The 14,912-nt window shown below is 41.4% G+C and overlaps 1 protein-coding gene across 5 annotated transcripts in view; it reads right to left on the bottom strand.

The window, feature by feature from the left end:
• Ptpn13 (protein tyrosine phosphatase non-receptor type 13) overlaps window positions 1-14,912 on the bottom strand; it is a 182,519-nt gene that overhangs the window by 135,818 nt on the left and 31,789 nt on the right. For all 5 annotated transcript variants that reach the window (XM_059274841.1, XM_059274843.1, XM_059274842.1 and 2 more), the window contains exon 2: window positions 9,967-10,086. In XM_059274841.1, coding sequence (XP_059130824.1) covers window positions 9,967-10,081 — 115 coding nt within the window. In that variant the 5' untranslated portion in view covers window positions 10,082-10,086. The remainder of the gene's footprint in view (window positions 1-9,966; window positions 10,087-14,912) is intronic.

The following is a 14,912-nucleotide window of genomic DNA, read 5'->3' as shown; positions in this document are numbered from 1 at the left end:
GAGCTCCTGGTCAAGCTCAAGTAGTTCAGGTGGAGAGTTTAGAGCTTTTGTTCTGTGTTCTGTCAGGGCCACTAACAAAAATCTACGCAGACAGAGGTACTGTCCAAAATGCTGAAGGATTTCATAAAGTTAATCTATATTACAGAATTCTCTAAAAATCCAGTTCTTTTCTTAGAGTTAATATATTGTTAAATCAATCACCTGATTGCTTAGAACAGTTGTTCTTCATTTTGGCCTTTCCATGTCACCGTCCTCCTCCCCCACTGTCTCCCCTCCTCTCTCTCCTCCCCCTCCTCTCCTCTCCCCTTCTTTTCCTTTCCTTTTTGTTTTTTTATTTTATTGTGTTTTGTCTTTTAGAACAAAGGCTGTCAGACTTGGATGGCAAGTGTCTCTATCTGCTGAGCCGTGTCACCGGCTTATCATTTTCTTCATAGCAGCATTTGGTGATAGATTATGATCTACTGAAACTATAGTATATACTACAGGGTGGTTAATTATGAATCGAGAACTTATTTATTCCTAAGTTTTGTTACTATTGTTAAATGCCACTTACTCTACTATGAAGCAGGACAGAACAACCATCACTTTCTGAAAATAAAACTGCATGAATGCTTTCAAGTGCACCTGTAACAACGCACACTCAGAAAATCTCAAAGGCATTTGATGTCATTAATGTTTTCTGATATGAACAGCATTTGAGATAAGCTACCACAAGCTTGTGAGGCTCCAGCACTTACACTGTGCTGTAGTGGGTCTCAGATAAAAACCATCACCCAAGCTTATCCACGGGGTTGGATAACATACCAGAGAGACCCTGCTTCTTTTCATTCTTTCAGAATACTACCTTCATTAGTATAATATGCACTTCACGCAATTAGACAGAGTATAAAATAGTCAAGAGTCAAGCTAAAGCAGAGGTCACCTCAAGTCCAAGTCCTCGGCCTGATGTTCAAACCTCAGAACTGTGATCTTAAGAGCAACTTAGTCCCTGCCCTCACCTCCCACATCTGTAAGGCAGTCCTGAGCCCATAAAGCTGCTGTGAGGATTACTGGGAAAATCATGCAGAACAGTTTCATCAGTACCAAGTAATAAATCTTCTCCAAGACAGAAAGTGTGCACACCACATCTAAGAAAAGTCACCACTGGGATTCACCCTCAGGCAATTACTGTTTTCTCCCAGAGGACGACAGGGAGTATGCCACAGACAAGTCCTGGAGTTTCACAAACTAGATTATACTGGTATGTTCTCCATGTCTGGGAATAGCTGAGTTTGTTCTTTTATCTCTGTATCTTTTACCTACAATCCATATTAGAAATACAAATCATTTGAAGAACGAAGTATTGCAAGACATGAATTTGTTCTTTAATTAGGATTAAATTCCTCAGAGAACATCTTCTCTCTCAGGAGTCTACAAAGGCACAGCACGCCTCGTTATCAAAGTCTTCAAGTTCGAACACTTGGTTTAAGGGTTGACAATCCAGCCAATTAGTACATGAGTAGCTAATTATGACTTGCCAAATTGATGTTTTACTGTAGCTAGCAATTATCTTGAACTATAACATGATTTTGTTAATGAAAATATTTATTTGAATATAAATCACCATAGTATCAGCTTTAGAATTTGTTATATTTACAATAGAAATTGTAGAAGTCTGACAACAAAAATTACAGAAAATTGTCATACAATCTTATCAATCCACTTTACGGGCTTTTTAAACTTCACTAGAGTGGAATAAAGTATTTTGCTTTTTAACAATGACAGTCACACAAACACCTCTCTCCCTTCCCCTCCCTTTCTTCTGTTCCCATCAAGCAAATTCAAGCTGCATACCTAAGCACCTACCACTGCAATCTTGGCATGGTTTCTGATAATTAGGTATTTCGTAGTCTATGTTAAGTATTTACAAGATTCTTTAGGAGAATCCAGAATCGTGCAACTTGGTAATACAGAACTAGTGAGATCGTAGTCATTACTATTTAAAAATAATAGGGCTTAACTGTCTGGCCATGGGTAGAGGAAGCTGGTCCCAACATTTACTTTGGAACAGCTTAAGAAGGAAGTTCCATTTCCTTCTCCCTTTCCCATCACATTCAGGAATATTTTAGTTTTTTGACATACTAAGACCATCCTTTTTAATTTTCCTTTAGCTTCCCCATGTTTTCCAGTTGTCCTGGTTAGCTTTTTGCTTTGTTTTGTTTTTCAACTTGACATTGGTAGCTAGGGTTATCTGAGAAGAGGGAACCACAACTGAAAAAGGTCTCTGTAAGATTAGATTGTAGGTAAGCCTGTGGAGCATCTCAATTGATGTCAGCCATCCCTGGGCAGGTGATCTGTATATTATATAAGAAAGCAGGCTGAGTAAACACTAGGGAGAAGCCTGCAAGCAGTGTTCCTCCATGTGGTGTCTGCTTGAGTTCCTGTCTCCAGGTTCCTGCCCTGACTCCTCAGTGATAGACTGCTACCTGAAATGTAAGATGAAATAAATGCCTTTCATATACAGGTTACTTTTTGTAATGGTATTTTATCAACAACAAAAGTCAAACTAAGACACCAACAATCTTCATTATCAATAAAATTAAAATTATGACAAATTATAAATAAAATGTTTTATAACTCTACTCCACACATTTCTTCTACAATTAAGTGGTTAAGGATAGAAACTATGAATTCTCTAAAGAGCAGGTACAATGTCATTATATATAATAATACTGTCTGTCAGTATCCCTAGGTGACTGGTTACAGAACCCTCCATGGATACTCAAATTCTCTATATAAAGTGGCCCACCGTTTACAATATGCTTTGTAATCTTCCTCTATAATTACCTAGAATACCTAATGCTATGGAAACAGTTGCTATGATGCACTGTTCAGAGAATAACGATAAGATAAAACCCTGCCCGTGCTCAGTACGTTTTCAGTCCACAGTTGTCTGAATCATGGGGTAGAACTCACACCTATGGAGAGCTGACTACACTCGAAAGGAATAAGTCTGTCTACAATTTCTGTTTATTTCCACAGGCCACAAGCTTTTAAATATGTCCTGCATCCCTGTTCTACTAGGACTATAACTCCTCAATTTGGACTTTTCAGGTCACAAAAAGACTGCTTCTGAATTTCATTATAAAGAATACTTTTGGCTTCTTTGAATTTCTCAATACAAAGCAAGCAATTATTCAAGTAAAGACCACTGTGTCTGATCCTACAATTTTGTGTGGCTAGATGTTCAACTATGATCAAACATACTCATAAAATGTCTGACTCTAGAAGTTTGAAGTCATTAAGAAACAACATAGGCCGGGCGGTGGTGGCGCACGCCTTTAATCCCAGCACTCGGGAGGCAGAGCCAGGTGGATCTCTGTGAGTTTGAGGCCAGCCTGGACTACCAAGTGAGTTCCAGGAAAGGCGCAAAACTACACAGAGAAACCCTGTCTCGAAAAACCAAAAACCAAAACCAAAAAAAAAAAAAAAAAAAAAAAAAGAAAGAAACAACATAGGCCTGTGTTTCTGAGCCACAGAGCACTTTCATGCAATTCTGAAGAAGGGGCACAGGGCGCTGTACATTATTTCACATTTTCACACCAACTTACACTCCAACGCAAGTGGGAACCACTGCTACTTCTGTGCAGGAAATTGCTGTCATAGGATGGCACCACAGCTCAACTAACTTGTTGCTTTTTCTCATCTTTATTTCAATTTTATACCAATTGACAAGTTCATCACACAACAGAGTATATATGACTTTATACTTCCATAATGCTTTATATATTTTTATTGCAGTTTATAAAGCTACAAAGAAAACAAAAACAAGAGCTATGACAAGCCAGAAAGTATAACTAATAACTATTTTATCCAAATTACATTTAAGTTATTGTATAAGAAACAATTTTAGGTTGAGAAATGAGACCTAAATTGTTCTTCTTTAGGTAGTACAATCAAGAGCAATACTATTTACTGTACATACTATACCAATATTAAAAAAAAATTATTCTAAGTGTAAAAATAAAAACAAACCCAGTAGGTGAAGTTACATTTCTCACCAAGGATGGGACCAGAGAACAGAAGCTATAGCAACCTTCCCCTCTCAGCTCTTCACATTTACTCAACTGCCTGTTTAGAAGTCAAGAGTGTCAACATACACGGTGTACTACGGTGTGTTTGCAGAGAAGGGGCTGTTCTTCACGAGTGCTTCCCACACTGTCAGACAGCCTACACCATTCATTTTAAGAATGCCAAATATTAAATCTAATTTCGTGTTTTATAGTTTGTTTCCAGAGAACAAATAGTGCAATTTTATCTAGTTCAAACACATTTAACTTGAAGGACCTGTTAATTCTGGCCTTACAAATACAAGGCAAGATGTAGCATGTCAAAGACAACTGATAGGCCCTCCCAATCAACTAAACTATGACAGCAGATAAATAGGAATGCAATAAAGAGTAACGAGGCAGGCCCTCGTCTCTTAAAAGCTGAACACACTATATAAAGGTTTACTTGAAAATTTTCAGTCATAAAATCTTTCTTATATTTTGCTATAAAGGCTTTGAAAGTTCCAGGAAGCCAAGGTGAAGTTCATTCTCAATGAGGACTTATTTTTGGACTCTTATTATGTTCATTAATTGATTTGTCTATTTTGATTACTACAGTTTTATAGTAAATCTTTAAATTAGGCAGTGTGAGTCTTCACCATTTGTTTTTTTCTTTTCAAAGATGTTTTGGCTACTTTTAATTCTAACAAATTTCTGTATAAATTTGAGGACGTTCTCACTTTGTGCAAAACTACAGCCTGTTGTGGCTGTATTAACTATCGACTTAGAGAAAACTGCCATCCTTTTAGTAAGAAGTCTTCTCACCCAGGAACAAAGCATAGGTCTCCATTTATTTTGGTCTCTAATTTCATTAGATAGGTCTTCATTTATTTTTTCCTCAGATTAATTAATTGTAATTTTAATTTTTCATATTTTAATTGTTACATTTCTACAAAATGGTTAACTGAAAAATTCAATTTCTAACTGCTACCATGTAGAAATATAACTGGTTTTTGTATATTAGTGTGCAGGAGAAATTGAAGGGTTTTTCATATATATATGAAACACACACACACACACACACACACACACACACACACACACACACAGACACACACACACGTTTCCATGCCCATATAGTTCTGCTTCCCAATTAACTGAGTAAGATAGACCAAGACACCAGATGTGGTGGCACACTGCTTTAATCCCAGCACTCAGGAGGCAGAGGCAGGCTGATTTCTGTGAGGCCAGCCTGGTCTAAAAAGAGAGTTCCAGGACAGCCAGGGCTACATAGAGAAATTCTGTTTTGAAAAACAAAACAGTAAAAACAACCAAGATAGACCAAGAGACAAAGAACTAGGAAGATATAATGTGTTGAGACCCCAGATGAAATTCCTCCAGAAACCTCATTTCAATTATCTGTGGTGACATTGTGTTCCCCAAAATATTGTGCACCCTAATAAACTTATCTGGGGTCAGAGAACAGAACAGCCACTAGATAAACATAGAGACCAGAAAATGGTGGCACACACACCTTTAATCCTAGCATTCCAAAGGCAGAGATCCATCCAGATCTCTGTGAGTTCAAAGCCACACTGGAAACAGCCAGGCATGGTGACACACGCCTTTAATCCCAGGAAGTGATAGCAGGAAGCAGAAAGGTATATAAGGCGTGAGGACCAGGAACTAGGCCTGGTTAAGCTTTTAGGCTTTTGAGCAGCAGTTCAGCTGAGACCCATTTGGATGAGGACACAGAGGCTTCCAGTTTGAGGAAACAGGATCAGCTGAGGAATTGGTGAGGTGAGATTAGCTGTGGCTTGTTCTGTTTCTCTGATCTTTCAGCGTTCACCCCAATAACTGGCTCCAGGTTTGTTTTTATTAATAAGATCTTTTAAGATTCATGCTACAATTATCAGATTCAAGTTAAAGAATAACAACTACCCATCTAGGCAAAACTATGTTCCCTGCTAGTTATTAAAAACAAACATCAAAGTTACAGCACAGAACATATGAAGATGGAGGAAGAGGCACTGTAGCAAATGGCAAAGAAAAGCTTCCTGAGGTGGCAGTGGTCAGGACAGATTAGAGAAGACTGAGCACACAGGGTAGTTTAGAGGAAAGCTCCAGACCATTAATATCACCCACTATCCCTAAGAACTACTACAATTCACATAGTCAAAGTAAAAAGATTACAAACCATCTTTTAATCAACCATTAACAAACCTGAGTTTGTTATAGCCTAGAGTGTACACGTTTGTAGATGTAACCAACCGTCTTATTAAATAAGAAACACAGAACCAATGCAAAGAAGAAAGCCAAGAGGTCAGAGCTAAGAGCTAAAACTTTACCCTTCCTCCTGCGGTGGTCCTACCTCTCCAAAAGAGAGCTACTTCCTGTGTTAAAGTCTTTATAAAGACTTTCGGTTCTGCCTTCTCATTGGTTGTAAACCCAACCACATGACCGCCTCGTCACTGCCTGTCTGTACAGACCTCCAGGTCTTCTGTGGTTGGTATTGAGATTAAAGGTGTGTGTCTCCAATGCTGACTGTATCCCTGAACACACGGAGATCTACCTAGCTTTGCCTACCAAGTGCTAGGATTAAAGGTGTGCGCCACCACCACCCGGCTTTCCTATGGCTTGCTAATAGCTCTGACCCCTGGGCAACTTTATTTATTAACATACAAATAACATTTTAGTACAAAATAAAATATCACCATACACATTCTTTTCAAATCACCACAGAATAACTACAAAGCCGGATTATATGTGCAACCACAAGAAATCCTCAAGACTTTGATCAGTAAACCCACAGATGGTGTACACTCAGGACACAGAGCAAGAACACAGACCAAACGAAGGAGGACAACTCTGTCGTCACTACCCTGGTTAGTGAACGGTAACAGTTCCCTGTTTTCCCTTTTCTGAGGACAAACTCCTTTGAAGATGGTATCTTCCAATAAGGTCATGTTTCAGCATCACTACCCTATGAATAATAGTAATAAAGACCTTGGTTTTTAAAAAACGCTAAAAACTTTAAATTGATAGGAAACTGTAAAGGGAGAACTGGGTTATTTCTTGCCCCTTGCTCAGTAATCTCCCAGGAGTGCTGCTCCCACCTCCTACCCCAGAAATTTTAGCAGTATACAGCACACGCACCCTGAAAGGACACAGCACTACAGACTCCAGCCAACAGTGGGAAAACTGCCAACAAGAACCAGAGGAAGGTTTACACACGAGTCACAGAAAAATGAAGATGGTCAAGATGGGAAAACACAGTTCAGGAGCACACACATTTTATCTCCTTTCCCCACTAACTTCCAGGGTAACTCATAAACATCTCTAAAGCATCAAGACAACCACAGTCTATCCCGACTAACCAACCAGTGATCATTTCATTTGTTTGCTGTATCAGAGTCAGGAGGAAAACTTGTAGGAAAATGACGCAGCATTATCAAATGTAAAGATTTCCTGTAAATCAATCACTTGCTTTTTCCTAACAAGTGGAAATTTCCAATTGGCAATTACAATAACTGGTGATTCCCTAACTGTCAAGAGAGTCAAACTTAATTTGTTCTTATTACTGATATTCTTCTGCTAGCTACTTATACCGAGGGCCATCCAGTAAGCAACTCCCATTGGACAGTGTGTGAGACCCAGCTGCCTCACGGTGAATGTTACAATACAGCTAATGTGTCTTTCGTGTAAAGTGCCAATGTATTATTATGCAACAATCACTACTCAACAATGAGGACTGTAAATACAAGCTTTCAATCTCTAGCAGCCTTATGAAATTTGAAAGAAGGAAAAGCCCTCAGGGTACTGAGAGTGGGCAAGACGCTTCCCATGCTGTGAGTCATGGGCAGTTGGTGTAATACAGACCTGCTATCTCTCCCTCCTCTGAACATCGGTAGTGCTCACTGTCTCTGTCACTCCTCTGGCACACTGTTTCTTCTCACATGCATTCGTCTGATCTGAATCAATGCCCAAAGGGCAACAATGACACCTTCCATTCATTGGCCCCTCCTACAGCACCCCACAAGGAGATGTTTCTTAACATTAATTGACTATTGTTAACTGCCAATTGAGTCAGACACTTCTGAAGCATGGCTATATGATCTATACTTTGGCTATATACTTCTATACTTTGCACTGCCTATAATTCTGAATTTTCTGAAAAAGTTTACTGAAGCAAGTGGAACAACAGTGTTTATTTAAAATAAACAAGATTTTGTAACTGACTTTAGGAAAAAGGAATTCTGTTACCTAGACTAATCCCAACTGTGAACAAAGGTCTTCTCAGTAACAGTCTTCCAAGCTGCTGGGTAACAAGCACCCCTTTCAGTAACAAGCAGTCTCTCCAGAACAAGCAGTCCCCTGGTAACAATCGGTCCTCCTGGGTAATAAGCAGTCCCCCTCAGTAAGAAGTGGTCCCTCTGAGTAACAAGCAGTCCCCGCGTTAACAAGTAGCATCCCTGGGCCCTGGTACTTTTTGTTCAAGTTCCCCCCTGAACTCAAAATCAACAGTATCAGCAACCAAGCTTCAGCCATCTTCCCAAGCCTGGTCTCCACTCTTCCATCTATCTAGATACTCCTTCATGTTCACCCCTACATATCCCAGAGAGGGGTTCCCATGCCACATGGCAGTTACTAATTCTGTCCTATGATATTTCTCAAACTGCAGTATGCATCACAATGTCCTCAAGGACAAACTCCTGGGTTCCCCTGAGAGTCTCCTACTTTGGTGGGTCTGTGGTGTGGGCCTAATCATTTACATTCTAACAAGGTGTCAGTGAGACTCTACCATTGGTCCAGATCCCACACTTTGAAGACTATTTATTGGCTTTTTTTTTTTTTTTTTTTAGACAGGGTTTCTCTATGTAACAGCCCTGGCTGTCCTGGATCTCACTCTGTAGTCCAGGCTGGCCTCAAACTCACAGAGATTCACCTGCCTCAGCCTCCAGAGTACTTGGATTAAAGGTGTGCACCACTCCACCCAGCCACTCAACGAAGTTTTAAAGACAGACTCTTCCATTAGATAAGGTTCTTTGTCCACACAGGTGGTGTCCATAGGACATGAACCACAAAACAGCAAACAGGTTTTTTTTAGGGGGGTAGGGGTTCTCGAGACAGGGTTTCTCTGTGTAGTTTTGGTACATGTCCTGGATCTTGCTCTGTAGACCAGGCTAGCCTTCGCTCTGTAGACCAGCCTAGCCTCGAACTCACAGAGATCTGCCTGGCTCTGCCACCTGAGTGCTGGGATTAAAGGCGTGAGCCACCACCGCCAGGCAACAGCAAATAATTTTGGACACCCAAAGTCCAACTAACTTCCAGCTCCCAGATGCAATTCAACCTCTGGACCAAGTGCCCACCTACAAGAGAAATACCCAACTACTAACCTAATCCGCATGGCCTGAGGTGCAGCAGCAGGAATGTACCTGCTGCGCTCTATGCCAGGAATATTTTCTTCACTCCCTCTCACCAGGCCAAGCCCTAGTTTCCTGTGAGGCATGAGCTCTGGGAAACTTAATGCATGGGCGGCTTTCTTCTCCCTTCCACCCACGTCCACCCTTCCTCCTTTGTGATCTCAGAGTCACCGAATGCCCCGCTTCACAACCCTTGTCACAGTAACAGTTGCTTCTATCAGTGTTTTATTAATAGTTACTTTCTGCACAGGAACATAAGCTCCCCACAAATAGGAAGTGCTTTTATTTTGAGAATCACTTTGCTTCCAGTAACTGGTGCTGTGGCAGGCATATGTACTGTGTTCAAATTAATGCAAGCAAATTGAACTTTTCCAGCCCTGAGAAGCATATAATTAGGCATTTCTTTCTACACTCTACCAAAACCAAGACAACTGAAACAAATGTAATTTACTATTGGTTACCGTTTTCTAGCTACTCAACATGCAAAATAAAACATGTTTTAAAACGTGACTTACCTCTTCTGAATAATTCTTGGAGACTTTCAGCACTCTGGTTTAATACAGCCCATATTTCCTCCTCCTGCAGTGGTCCACCCCGAACCTCCAGGGCCTCTGCTAGTGACACATGCATATTACCTAGGCAGTAAAAGAGAAAGTTTGTTCATAAGCAACGTAACTGCACTTTTATCAGTGGAAGCACTGTTCAGGAGCAAGCTATGCACTCCCAGCTACGCAATTTTTCAGTGCGGCCTTCAATCTACATACAACCTACAGACTTAAACTTGGGAAAAGTGAAGAAACCGGAAGAAAGCCCCTCAGAACAACTTCTTGGTCTGCCTAACAGTGTTAACCGCACAGGCTCTTGGGCAGAGTGAGGGGACTACTTCATGAGAGCAGACAGAAAGCACAGGAGACCGGGAGGTCACCGAACGACAGATGACGAAGTAAGTAGTTAAGGCTTTTTGGTGTTCAGCTCCAAGCGTCATCCTTTCCATCTCAAATACAAAGAGGAACAGAGAGAAGACCCCACAGGCATCAGAAGAGGAAATGGGAATACAAAGCAACACATTCCTTGTGATCATTAACTCATTTCTATACTCTTTAACATGTATGTTATCATGAAAATTTTACACTGAAGGGAATTAACTATTTCTAGACTCAACTATGCTGTTAATTCCCCACTTGCTCCTAGGAAAGGCATTTCCCCTCAGTACCTGTTTCCCATCTGTGGCTTGGGAACAGTAATAATGGTGAAGCCCCTTTGGGTAGCTATGCTGAGAAAGGAAGTTAAGCCTGTGACTATGTTTTATCATTTAACACCGTGCAGTAACTGAATTAACAAAAGACCAGAAAGTTTCTCTGAGGCAATATTTTTATAACAACTTTTCTAGTGTTTCAGTAGGTGATATACTGATCAAATTTAAGATTTTTCTATTGGGCTCAACAATTCTACTTTAATTTGGGAAGGAGAAAATGTAGCTTCTTAAAAGCCTCCCATATGCATTTTCCTGAGCTGATGTATCTCAGAGAAATGGATCCTTTACAATGACTTCTAAGACTTGTGGTTCCACAAAATCTGCTTAACCAAGATGCTAATGTAGGTGAGCACTGGCTGTAGACAGAGCCCAGCGGGGTGCAGGTGAGCACTAGCTGTAGACAGAGCCCAGCGGGGTGTAGGTGAGCACTGGCTGTAGACAGAGCCCAGCGGGGTGTAGGTGAGCACTGGCTGGTAGACAGAGCCCAGCGGGGTGTAGGTGAGCACTGGCTGTCGACAGAGCCCATTGGGGTCAGAAACAGACTAGAGGAACTACACGTGTTAAACAATGTAGTTAAGATAACTACAATTTTTAAAAACTAGCTCACAAAAAACATCTGATTTAGACAGGTGACCGCATTTACCCAACCACCAAGAACACATGTATGTGATGTGAAGAAGTAAATGGAAAAAATGGGCAGCCTCTAGTTAGGGGAGGGAAGATAAATACAGAAGGAGGAGGGTAAAATAATGGTAAGGATTCTGAAAAAGTTTTAAGTAGTCCCACTAGTAGTGATCTACCTTAAAGTATCTACAATACATGAAAGTTGGTATATAAATATACATATATAGTTTAAATGAAAAGTTCCCATTCGAGCTGACAATGATCCCTATATGAGACATAGACTACCTAGCAAAAACCAGCACAAGGCATAAGAAGCCCTTGTTTTAGTCGTTGGTCGAGGTTGTCCAAGAGACTTCCAAAACAGAGGCTATTGCTATTGCTGTTGGTTTTCTACCAGAGGTGGAAGGCAAGTTCCTATTGTTGAAGACACTGTGCACTTTGGATATAGGCCCAGAGACCCTGAGGTGGATCTGACATGAATGCCTCCTCCCTGAGAACTAACTTTCACAGTAACAGAAGGTGCCATGCAAGCTTCCAAAGGAAGGAGGCAACCAATAGTCAGACCCAGCTGTGATGCCTACGATCCACACAACAACCAGCACAGCACGATAATGCTAAGGGTGCAGTAGTGTCCTGCATACCTTATAGGTAACCAACAGCTCTCTAATTGAACTTAAGTTCCATTTAACAAGAGGGAAACCATGCCTGGTACTGGAAAACCTAGCCAACTTCTATTAGGAAACTTGTCTTTGCAACAAATAGAGAATATTACATAAAAACCACAATTGATAAAAATGAGAAGTTGTGGAGCCCAGTCCTAGCTGATATATCTACAATACAGCTCCTGCCTCAAGGTAAGGCTCAGGGATCATTGTGAAAGAGGTGGTGAAGGATTGTAAGAGACAGAGAGGAACAGAGAGTCTGCTGTGAAACTGTGTCTCCTATAAATGTCAAGAAATACACCCAGAAAGACTCACAACATGGCTGCTGAGACACGAGCTGAGTGAGGTTGACATCAGTTGACATGCTAACATGGAAGAGAAAAGCTCAAGAGGTCTCAAGCCTAGACAAAGAACTACAGGCAAGGTCTTCTCCAGGGAAAAGCATACCAACCGGTTTCCATCACCAACTGTCAGCCCAGGACACACACACATGCAAAGACCATCACACAGGCTGCGCAGCTTCTACTTACATACTTAGGAATACACACACACACACACACACACACACACACACACACGCACACGCACACGCACACGCACACACCCAGAGAGAGAGAGAGAGAGAGAGAGAGAGAGAGAGAGAGAGAAGCAATTCCAGCTACAAGTGAGGCCAGCCTTGTCTTTTAACCTGTTTATCAGTATGTATACTGAAAAAACAAAAAAGAACTATTACTTGAGAGAATCAGAGTTCTTGATTTAGCTTGTGTAAGAAATGAGGTTATTTACTCACACCTCTGCCCACACCAAATGTTTCTAGGTTTTCATATGCTTCATTATAACAACAGCATATCATTATAACAGGAGATGCATTGCTAAGAGATAGGTGGGTTATTATCTTCCTCATGAAATGTTTTAATAAAGTGAGGTTTCAACAGAGGCATCAAGATACTATTAGCAATCAGATACCAGCATAACTGCGAGAACGAATACCCCGTAGCAAGTTTCCAAAGAGTCTGAGAACCGGTTAGATGGCTCCTAAGCCTACACACCCTCAATAAAGAAACTGCACAAGCAGGGCTTCTTTGAAGAGAGTTGTGCTGGGTCTCATGTCTCCCCTAAAACTGAAGGGGTGTGGGAAGGGGCCTTCCTCTCACCTCAAGGGAGTGAAAGAGGCTGCACTGGGACCACGTGAAGTGCTTGTTCTCTTGAGTTAGGCCAGTATCTGATACACACACTTTAGACATTTGAGGGCATTGGTTATCACCCTGAGGTCCCCCAAGAGTGAGCGGGCACATGGTATCAAAGTGGGCCACAGTCTCATGGGTGGGGGAGGGCAGAGGGCAAGTTTCTCACAGTGGAAACCTTTCCTGGAGGACGAGAATGTCCCAAAATGCAGGCAGTAATGGTAGCTGCACAACCTGCATAGACATTGAAGCCACAGCAGGAATACACTGAACAGGTGACTTATAGCGTCTGTAAGATTCATGTTGAAAAGCTGTTTAAAACACAGGTTCCCACACCAGGAGAGCTTGGGTCCACATAACCAACTAAGCAGGGCTCAGGGGGGTCACAGAGACTGAGGAGGAGACTCTAGGAGAGAGGGAAGGTGGGAGGAGTGAAGGGAGGGGGAACTGGGGCCAAGATGTATGTATGAGAGAAGAATAAATAAAAAATTAAAACAAAAACAAGACAAGAAACAGATTCCTCCCCAGCACTAGGAGGTGGGATGGCTAGATGTGAGTGAGGGGTGGGGGCTTACCCAAAGTATAACATAAGTGCACAGAGACCACCCAATATTTCACAGCAGCAAGAAGAGGAAGAAAAGGAGACGAGAAGGGGAGAAACACAGGCTGAGGCCCTAGTGTTAGGCTGGCTAGGTGGAGGAACACCTTCGTCCGGGTGGTCATAGGCAGTGTGGTTCCAGTAGACTCTTAAAGACCCATGGGAAACAGCAAGGGTCATCCTTAACCACATACTCGGTTCGAGTCAGGGGAAAGACTGCCCACCTCTCCACCCCCTTTGTTCTCAGTTCGAAGTGCGGTGTGGACAGATAGCGCACCTTGCCAGCAGGGAGAAGAGACTCTGCAGACTGTCTCCCACCACAGGAACCTAACTAGGGAGAGAAGTTCGAGCTGCAGAGACCGGACTGAAATGTGGACCTATGATATATTGAGAAGGCTTTTAATTATGGACTCCGAGGTGTCTTTTAACTTAAGTGACTGTAATTATTTCTGCTATCAAAGAGTAATGAGAGGGCTGGGCATGGCGGTACACGCCTTTAATCCTGGTGTTTGGGAGGCAGAGGCAGGCGGACCTCTAAGTTCAAGGCCAGCCTTTACAGTGGTATGGTTTTTTTGTATACTAATACAAATTTAAGGTTATTTTTGTTTTAACATACTGTATATGTATTTCTACATGTTTCTATATGTTTAAGGTATTGTACCTATGCAGCTCATTTTAAAATGTAAAGTTCTAGTCCATAATGCCTATTATTACACACTATTTAGGAGAATTATGGAAATGTAGGTTAGTAGTTAGTCATCTGTAACAATCAAACTTGTAGTTAGGTTAGGTATGTTTTCAAGGTCAAACAGATTATATTTTAGATAGACTTCAAACACTTCAGAGACTACAGAATATGGTATTTAAGATGTTTTAATAACATAAGGCTTTTCATGACAGTGAGACACGTCTGCTCCTGGCAGCACCAATCTACTTCAGAGAAGATGATGGGCATCAAAGACATTCATATGGAGTTTGCTTTCAATGTGGCAAAAGTTAGCCACTGGGCAAGAAACTGCCCTTGCTTCGACTGCTGACAGTGTGCTGTCCAAACTGAACAAGCAGAACACAAAAGAAAGCGACTGCTGAACTTTGCCAAGACAAGGTAGGACAACTGCAAACATCAATACAGAAACAC

The sequence above is a fragment of the Peromyscus eremicus genome, chromosome 10 (assembly GCF_949786415.1).
Source record: "Peromyscus eremicus chromosome 10, PerEre_H2_v1, whole genome shotgun sequence".
In the NCBI taxonomy this organism is placed as follows: Eukaryota; Metazoa; Chordata; class Mammalia; order Rodentia; family Cricetidae; genus Peromyscus; species Peromyscus eremicus.
This window is presented reverse-complemented; position numbering and strand designations above follow the sequence as displayed.